Raw genomic sequence first — 9,710 nt, forward strand, 5'->3', positions numbered from 1 at the left:
TCACCGGAAGTGTGTCAGAAGGCAGCACCCACCTCTCAGGCTCCACTGGACTGTTTTGGATTGCTAGCTATTGGGGAACGTGCAGATCTGCCCTCACATAGGAAGGAGAGCTTGTACCTGAAGGCGGACCGGGGGTGGGGGGCCTCTGCAGCTTACCTGGCTGCTTCTTGCTCTGACTGAGGGCTGCTGGGAGCAGGGGGTGGGGCTTGTTGCATGCGCCCGCCCCCTGGGCTCCTTACTGCCGGAGCTCCGCTCCCACAGGAAATGACCCCTGCTAGAAGCCCTCCCACTGTTCGCCCCCCCAAGCACCAAGAATACAGAGCATCATCGCCCCAGATATAAGAACATAAGAGAAGCCATGTTGGATCAGGCCAATGGCCCATCCAGTCCAACACTCTGTCACACAGTGGCCAAAAATACCAGGGGCCATCAGGAGGTCCACCAGTGGGGCCAGGACATAAGAAGCCCTCCCACTGTTGACCCCCCCCCAAGCACCAAGATGACAGAGCATCCCTTGCCCCAGACCGAGTTCCTATCTATATCTTGTAGCTTAATAGCCACTGATGGACCTCTGCTCCATATGTTTATGTAATTCCCTCTTGAAGCCGTCCATGCTTGCAGCCGCCGCCACCTCCTGTGGCAGTGGATTCCATGTGTTCATCACTCTTTGGTTGAAGAAGTCCTTCCTTTGATCCGTTCTAACCCGACTGCTCAGCAGTTCTGTGAGCTAAAACTCTACTTGGTGAGCGACTGGCATTAAAGGTGTGATGGAGCGATTCGGCTGCTACATAAATTAGTTGGCTCTGGAGCCCTCCTTCCTGGGCAGGGGCAAAAATCTGTGAGCCGGGGGCTAAAAGACTGTGAGCTCGCTCACACTCACTCAGCTTAGAGGGAACGCTGTTCGTGAGCGCCAAGAAAGGTGCCGGGCACTGGGTTGGGGAAACCCCGGGGTACCTGTCTGCCATTCTCCCACACCCCAGCCCTACTCTTGAGGGGGGCGTTTAATAGCAACCTGATCCATAACCAAGCGATGCCCAAGGCTTCCTGGGTGTCATATCATTGGGTCAGGCCACTGTTAAATAATCCTATTGTGGAGCAGGGTGGTGGTGGGCAATGCTCCCTCTAAGCTGTGGAGTCTTGTGAGCAAAAATTCTACTTCGTGAGCCGCCGGCATTAAAGTTGTGAGCGAGCGATTTGGCCGCTGCATCAATTAGTTTGCTCTGGAGCCCTCCTCCCCGAGCTGAGACAAAAATGTGTGAGCCGGAGGCTAAAAAACTGTGAGCTGGCTCACACTGACTCAGCTTAGAGGGAACACTGTGGGGAAGCAGTGGGACTCTGAAGGGAAGGAAGGGTTAGGGTCATGTGGTCAACCATCCTGTGGCCACCTCCCCCAACAAACCATGTTCCAGCCTCCGTGGGTCGCATCCTCCGGCTATTTATAAACCCGTTCCTCTCCCACTTTCAGCTGTCCGGCTGCCAGGAGCGCATCTCGCTTCCAGAGCTGCTTGACTCCACCGTCCTGTGTCACCATGTGAGGGAATAGTTTAGATCCCCGGGATAGCTTTTGTTTTTCCCCCAGTTTCTCTCTCTCTCTCCCCCCCCCCATCCTCGACACCGTCACACCAATTCATCGCTGCCCCGGCTGGGCCTGAGTCACTGGCGTCAGCCGGCGGCTGAGGTCACCTGACCCCGTTTACCAGCTGTGGGTCACGTGATTTCTCCTTCCTTGCCCCCCACCCCACCCCATATTGGCCACATGTTTATTTTTTTGTCTATTTACTCAGGCCCCGGGGCGGGGAGGGCCTTCCCCAAGAAACATCTGAGTCATGCCGCACGCTCACGGAATTGGCGTGGCTGTATAAGGGAAGCGATCAGCAGCTATTAATGTTTGGTCAGGGGAGCGCGGCCAGTGCCGGCGGGGAAGGGTCCGCAGCAGGTGGGCCGCGGAAGACATTCCTGGCCTCTTGCTCATATACCAAAGGACTGTCCATCTCGGAGTAATTGGAGCACGGGACTCAAAGGGGAACCGTCTGGCTGACGGGACGGTGGGGTGAAATCATCCCGCATTCTCTGGCCTCTCATGATAATGTTTATTATTAATTCTTCTCTCCCCCCCCCCCCCTCTTCAGGGCTGCCATGGAATGACTCCCCTTGCACTTCTTGCTAAATGAGTGTTGCTTAGGTCTGACCGGGAACCAGTTTTAAGTTACAGTTACAGTTGTGCCGTTTCCTATGGATTGATTTGGGGTCCTGCTAGATGTAACCGAGTGTGCTGCATGACGGAGTGAGCTCCCAACTCTAGTTCCAGCTCCTGCCAACCTAGCAGTTCGAAAGCAAGAAATTGCAAGTAGATAAATAGGTACCACTTCGGTGGGAAGGTAACAGCATTCCGCCATGCTTGTAGCTGCCACCACTTCCTGTGGCAGTGAATTCCACGTGTTAATCACTCTTTGGGTGAAGAAGTACTTCCTTTTATCCGTTCTAACCCGACCGCTCAGCAATTTCCCAGGCTTGGAAGCTAAGCAGGGTCAGCCACGGTTTGTCGGATGGGAGACCACCAAGGAAGTCCAGGGTTGCTACGCAGAGGCAGGCATAGAAATCGTGGCTAATAGCTGTCGATAGACCTGTTCGATACGATGGATTTATTTAATTACTTCATTCATACGCCACTGTCTTTCGGTTTAGAAGAGACGACTAAGGGGGGAGATATGAGACATGGGGCGGAGAGAGTTGACAAAGAGAAACTTATATCCCTCTCCCCAAACATTAGAACTCGAGGGCATCCAATGAAGCTGATGGGCAGGAGGTTCAGGACAGACAAAAGGAGATTCTACTTTACACAGAGAGTGATTCAAATGTGGAATTCGCCGCCGGAGGATGTAGTGATGATGACCACAAGCATAGACAGTTTTAAAGGGGAACTTGATAGATTCACGGACGGGAAGTCTATCAATGGCTACTAGCCATGGTGACTGAGGGGAACCTCCGCATTCATAGGCACCAAGAGCCAGGAGGCAACATCAAGGGGAGGCCTCGGCCTCTGTGCTGGACTGGCCACTTTGTGAGACAGGAGGCTGGACTAGGTGGACCCTTGCTGGTCTGATCCAGCAGGGCTCATTGGATGTTCTTATGAAGGCCTCGGCCTCTATGCCCTGTTGCTGGCCCCTGTGTGAGACAGAATGCTGGACTAGATGGACCCTCAGTGGTCTGATCCAGCAGGGCTCTTCTGATCTTTGTATGAAGGCCTCGGCCTTTCTGCCCTGTTGTTGGCCCTCCAGAGGAACTGGCTGGCCACTGTGTGAGACAGGAGGCTGGACTGGACGGACCACTGGTCTGATCCAGCAGGGCTCTTCTGATGTTCTCATGAAGGCCTCGGCCTCTCTGCCCTGTTGTTGGCCCTCCAGAGGAACTGGCTGGCCACTGTGTGAGACAGGAGGCTGGACTGGACGGACCACTGGTCTGATCCAGCAGGGCTCTTCTGATGTTCTCCCTTCTGGAGACCCACGTGGCTTTCAGTTTTCTCCCCTCCTCCATTTTATCCTCACAACAACAACCCTGTGAGGTGGGGTAGGTTGAGGGTGTGTGACTGGCCCACAGTCACCCAGCCAGCTTCCATGACAGAATGGGAATTCTGGGAATATGAACCTGGTTTGACACAGATCCTACATTCTAACCACTACACACCATCTCCCAAAATTTGTCCAATCCTTTTTAGAAATAACCATCTAACTCAGATCAAGGTGGGTAGCCGTGTTGGTCGGAAGCAATAGAACAAAGTTAGAGTCGAATGGCACCTTTAAGACCAACAAAGTTTTATTCAAGGTGTGAGTTTTCGTGTGCAGGCACACTTTGTCAGACGATGAAATGGAATTACATCTCATTCATCGTCTGACGAAGTGTGCCTGCACACAAAAGCCCACACCTTGAATAAAACTTTGTTGGTCTTAAAGGTGCCATTCGACTGTTCATCTAACTCGGTACATCTTACGGCTGTGAGTTCCGTCAGTTAATTTTGTATTCTGTAAGGAATGACTTATAAGACCTGAACCAGTTACAAATCAGCCTCGTTGGTGTGAATCCAGAGCGAGGAAAAATTTCCCCATTCCGAGCTTCTCTTTTCCAGTTATCCTGAGAACTGGTTCGATTTTTTTTTTTAAGTTCAGGATCTTTTCTTTATTCCCCGCACCCGCCCTAATCCGCTTCTCTCTCCCTTCAGCGGAACCGGTGACCACTAGGCTGAAAGAACTCCAGTTGCAACGTGATGATTTTGACATCCTGAAAGTGATTGGCCGAGGCGCCTTCAGCGAGGTGAGAAGTGGCATGTAACTGAACATCTATGCTCTCGGGCGTCAGCACAATCGGACTGCCAGATGGTTTTCTGCGAGGTCACGGTGCAGAGACAGTCCTGAGACGTGCCATATGCAGGGGTGGGGCAAAGATTGCACTTAGACGGCCACATCTGAATGGGGGAGATCGGACTGGGCGGAAGAAACACGCTGAAGCAGGGATCCGCAACCTTTTTGAGCCTGCGGGTGCGTTTGGAATTCTGATACAGCGTGGTGGGCAGTGTTCCCTCTAAGCTGAGTTAGTGTGAGCTAGCTCACAGTTTTTTGGCCTCCAGCTCACACATTTTTGTCTTAGCTCAGGAAGGATGGGGCTCCAGAGCAAACTAATTGATGCAGGAGTCAGATTGCTCGCTCACAACTTTAAATGCCAGTAGCTCACAAAGTAGGATTCTTGCTCACAAGACTCCTACTTAGAGGGAACTCTGGTGGTGGGCACAGCGACAAAATGGCTGCTGCAAAATGGCTGCTGCAGGAGGCGGCGCCGGCCACGAAATGATGGCCACGGCTTAACTTCAGTCACACGGTGCAGATCCTTGTGTGGTGCTGGCAGCCGCTGCCAAAGCAACATTCTAAAAATATCTGAACTCTCCAAGAGCCAATCAGAAGTCCTGCTGGGCAAAAAGCCCTATCTGGCCCAGCCAGTGTGGTGTCGCGGTTAGGAGCGCGGACTCTGATCTGGGAGAACCGGGTTTGATCCCCCACTCCTCCACATGCAGCTGGCGGTGTGACCCTGGGTCAGTCACAAGTTCTCTCAGAGCTGTTCTCTCAGGACCAGGGGCCATTTCGTAGAAAATGAGGTGCAGGAGCTCATTAGCATAACTCATTAGCATAACTTATTTGCATGTGCCACACCCCCTGACTTCACCGGAAGTGTGTCAGAAGGCAACACTCACCGCTCAGGCTCCACTGGACTGTTTTTATCAGTAGCTATTTGCGGGGGGAGGGGGTGACGTGCAGATCTGTCCTCACAGAGGAGGGAGACTTTGTACCTGAATAAAACCTGGTCTTAAAGGTGCCACTGGACTGTTTTGGACCAGGGGGGCCGGGGAATGGTTCTGCAGCTTACCTGGCAACTTCTTGCTCTGACTGAGGGCTGCTGGGGCTTGTTGCATGTGCCTGCCCCCTGGGCTCTTTACTGCTGGAACTCCGCTCCTGTGCACTCCTGCTGGAAATGACCCCTGCTCAGGAGCAGTCCCCGAAAGCGCTCTCAGCCCCACCTGCCTCACAGGGTGTCTGGTGTGGAGAGGGGAAGGGAAAGGAGATTGTAAGCCGCTCAGAGACTCTCAGTGAAGGGCGGGGTATAAATCCAATCTCTTCCTCTTCTTCTGGTTGAAGACAGCTGGATATGTCTTGGGCCAGGGATCACCATAGATTATTCTCAGCAGGGCGTAATGCTCTCTCGGGGACATACCAGTGGAGGTGGTCCTGAAGATACGCAGATCCCAAAGGAAAGACGCTTGGCTGGACGCAGCAGGACACTGGCTTTGAGGGCCCCCTTCAAGGTTGCCTTCCTCAAACTGTGCCCGGGGCAGAGTGTACCCCCTGCCCTGCCCTCCCCTTGGTACACCACTGGCTATCAAGCACGTGGTGTCAGTCTATGCGAGGGGGGGGATCTTTTACCCAGTTTAGGCAGGCCCGTAGCCAGGGTTTTGTGGCTTGTGGGGCAAATTTTTTCTGGTGGGGCTGAAGTTCTCAGTGCAGAAAGAAAAGCCACTTCGCCAATAGAAAGTGTTATCAGGCTAGATCTCTGAATTGCAAGCTGTCAACCATCGCCAGAATAGATCTCTAAATTGCAAGCTGTCAACCACTTTAGATGACAGTTCTCAGCTGCTGCAAGTTAATCACTTCTGCCAGCCTAAGCTCTGAGACGTCTGTAGTCAAGAAAGCTCACACTTAGGCAGAAAAACTCTCCTAAAGGAGACTAGTTTCTTGACCCAGAGCTAGAAGGGATCCTAGAGGTCACCTACTCCAACCACCTTGCTCAGTGCAGGAATTAGTCAACGACGGCACCCCACTGTGCTTAAAGGAGCGCACGGCTTTAAAAAAATGTTTTAAAATGATTGGAAAAAAGCATTTACAGGAAGAATTCTCGCGGGGCTGTCCCTTTAACACAGAGGGCAGAGCCCCGAAAAGCCCCACCATAGCTATGGGCGTGAGTTTAGAGAAGAAGAGAAGAGATTGGATTTAGACCCTGCCCTTCACTACCCAAACGTGTCTCAGAGCGGCTTACAAACTCCTTTCCCTCCCCCTCCCCACAACAGACACCCTTGGGGAGGTGGGGCTTTCCCCAAGAACAGCTCTTATTAGAACTATGGCTTGGTATCTTGGCTTTCTTCTTCTTCTTCCCTACCTGGGCAGTCCTTGCAGACAGCGGGGTTTCTAGATGATGTGGTCTCTAGCCACCTGTTACTCAATCTGTGCCGATCCCGTACTGACCTAAAGCACCTCTCGTCAAAACAAAAAACAAAAACAAAAATCAATCCCCTTTGCATTTTTAATTCTTTGGGGCCAAACTGGCCAACTCGGCCTATTGCATCTGCAGGGGAAGGCTCACGTGATTCCTGCCTGTGTTTTGTCGGCGTAGGTCGCCGTGGTGAAGATGAAGAGGACCTCTCAGGTGTACGCCATGAAAATCATGAACAAATGGGACATGCTGAAAAGGGGAGAGGTAGGACTGGAGACGGGATCCCTGCAGGGCGATCGGGGCGGTTCCGGTCTCTCCTGGAGGCTGGAGGCGGCACTGTGACAAGCTGGGTGTGGCATGCAGTCACAGTTATTATGGGTTTCGGGGGAAATGCAACAAATTGACGCCAGGGCTTGTTCTCCTTGGGGCAGCACAAAGAGAAGGTTGCTGGGGAAGGGCCGTGGCTCAGTGGCAGAGCATCTGTCTTTGCACGCAGAAGGTCCCGGGTTCGATCCCCGGCATCTCCAGTTAAGGAGGCGCAGGCAGTAGGTGATGTAAAAGACTTCCTCCACCTGAGACCCTGGAGCGCCGCTGCCAGTCTGAGTAAAGGCTCACCTGAAATCACACCATTCTCCAAGATATAAGGACAGATGGACTCCTATTCTAGCTGGATCTGAAGAAGTGAGCCGTGACTCACAGAAGCTCCTCCCCTGCCACAGATTTTGGAAGTGGTGGCGCGGCTACAAGCATGGACGGCTTCAAAAGGGAATTAGATAAGCATATGGAGCAGAGGTCCATCAGTGGCTATTAGCCACAAGGTATGGATAGGGGCTCTGGGGCAAGTGATGCTCTGTCATCTTCGTGCTTGGGGGTGGGGCAACAGTGGGAGGGCTTCTAATGTCCTGGCCCCACTGGTGGACCTCCTGATGGCACCTGGTATTTCTGGCCACTGTGTGACACAGAGTGTTGGACTGGGTGGGCCTTTGGCCTGATCCAACATTGGCATCTCTTATGTTCTTATGTTAGTCTTTAAGGTGCTCCTGGACTCTGACTCTTTTCTACTGAGTAAACACTGAGATTGATGGACCAGTAGAAAAGAGCAAGAGTCCGGTAGCACCTTAAAAGCTAAAAGAATGCGTGGCAGGGTATCAGCTTTTGTGAATCACTGTTCGCTTCTTCGTATCCAGCTAGAATGGGAGTCCATCTGTCCTTATATCTTGGAGAACGGCGTGATTTCAGGTACCAAATAGAGTCATTGAATCATAGAGTTGGAAGGGACCTCCGGGGTCATCTAGTCCAACCCCCTGCACAGGGCAGGAAATGCACAAATGCCTCCCCCTCCACACCCCCAGTGACCCCTGCTCCATGCCCAGATGACAAAAAACCTCCAGGATCTGCAGCCAAAGTGGCCTGGAGAACAATGGCTTCCTGACCCCAAAGTGGCGATGGGCATTTCCTTGGGCGTGTAAGAAAGGGCCACAAGAACTAAACACTGATGCGACCCTCTCTGCCCTCCCTCTCGTGATCTGCAAAGGACAACAGCAGGCGTGATTGGATTAGGTGTGACGTGCAGAAGGGGTCGTAGGTCAGCACCGGCCATGAGACAGGCAATGAGTCGGATGCCCGAGAGCTGCAAGTGGACTTTGGAGGAAGAGGCGGGTTTGAGGGAGTGGCCTGAAAGTGGTGAAGAGGAAGAGGTGGGGTTTCTGTGCAGGATGTGACATCATTGGAAGGGGCGGAGCTTAGGAAGTGACATCACCTGACTGTTGGCCGGGAAGTGACATCACAGGACATAATTGCTAGGCGCCACCCCCAAAGTCTCCTGGCTCTGCCACCTAAGTCCCCTGGTGGTCAAAACAGAAAAAGAAAAGAGGTAAAAACAGATATCGCTAAGGATATCTATTCTATTAACTGGTCAATAAGTGGAAAAAATATGACACGGCAATACCACAGGGGCTTGGCTTGGAGCTGTCAGCCACGCAGGAAGAGGCAATGGGTATGTCTCTTTGGGGTTGACAAAATGGCTTGAACTGGCCTTGGAGGAGGCAGAATGCTCCCTCTAAGCTGTGGGGTCTTGCGAGCAAAGATTCTACTTTGTGAGCTACCAGCATTAACGTGGTGAGCAAGCGATTTGGCTGCTGCATCGATTAGTTTGCTCTGGAGCCCTCCTTCCTGAGCGGAGACAAAAAATCTGCGAGCCGGAGGCTAAAAAACTAGCTCACACTAACTCAGCTTAGAGGGAACACTGCAGACGATATCCCTAAGCAAACTTCGGAAGGTCGGCTCAGGAGCCTGTAGGTGGGCACCTTTGGGCTTCTGACCCCGTGTAGTGGATGCAGCCCCAAAATGGCTGCTGCAGGAGGCGGAGCCAGCCACAAAATGGATGCCACCGCTTACCTTGAGTCACACAGTAAAGGGACTTTAGCTGTCACGGCAGCTGATCCTGAAGCAATGCTGTTCTGAATCCCCAGTGGCCAATCAGAAGCCTTACTTGAGTAAAAGCCCCGCCTGGCTCCGTACACTTTCTGAAAACATTTGGCAGGCGTTAGGAAAGGTGTTGGCGGGCAGCGCGGTGCCCATGGGCACAGCGTTGGGGACCCTCGATCTAGAGGCGCTCCACTGGCATATCTCCCTGCAGATTGGAACCTCAGGTTTTTCTGCAGGATATACACAGACGTAATATAGAACTGACCACTAGAGGGAGCAAAATATGTGGAAGTGGCGCCCTCATAAGGACCACGAGCAGAGCCCTGCTGGATCAGACTGAGGGTCCTTCCTTAACATCTCCCCACAACAGCCTTGCAGGGGAGGTTGGTGTGTTTCTCAGAGATTGCTTTCTGGTCTGTCGCTCTTGTTTCCCTCTGATAACGATGAGCTGCCAGGCACCGTAAAGGAGCAGACGAACCATTCCCGCTTGGCTGAAACCTCGCTCCTGCTCCCTCCAGGTTTCCTTTTTCCGG

At 52.6% G+C, this 9,710-nt stretch overlaps 1 protein-coding gene across 1 annotated transcript in view; it reads left to right on the forward strand.

Moving 5' to 3' along the window:
* The window catches only part of DMPK (dystrophia myotonica protein kinase), a 65,924-nt gene that overhangs the window by 25,492 nt on the left and 30,722 nt on the right, over positions 1-9,710 (forward strand). The window contains exons 2-4 of the mRNA XM_015410492.1: positions 4,217-4,308; positions 6,931-7,014; positions 9,696-9,710. The exon at positions 9,696-9,710 is cut by the window's right edge and continues 114 nt beyond it. Of these exons, the coding sequence (XP_015265978.1) occupies positions 4,217-4,308; positions 6,931-7,014; positions 9,696-9,710 (191 nt within the window). The remainder of the gene's footprint in view (positions 1-4,216; positions 4,309-6,930; positions 7,015-9,695) is intronic.

The sequence above is a fragment of the Gekko japonicus genome, unplaced genomic scaffold (genome assembly GCF_001447785.1).
Source record: "Gekko japonicus isolate JY-2015 unplaced genomic scaffold, Gekko_japonicus_V1.1 scaffold2354, whole genome shotgun sequence".
Lineage (NCBI taxonomy): Eukaryota > Metazoa > Chordata > Lepidosauria > Squamata > Gekkonidae > Gekko > Gekko japonicus.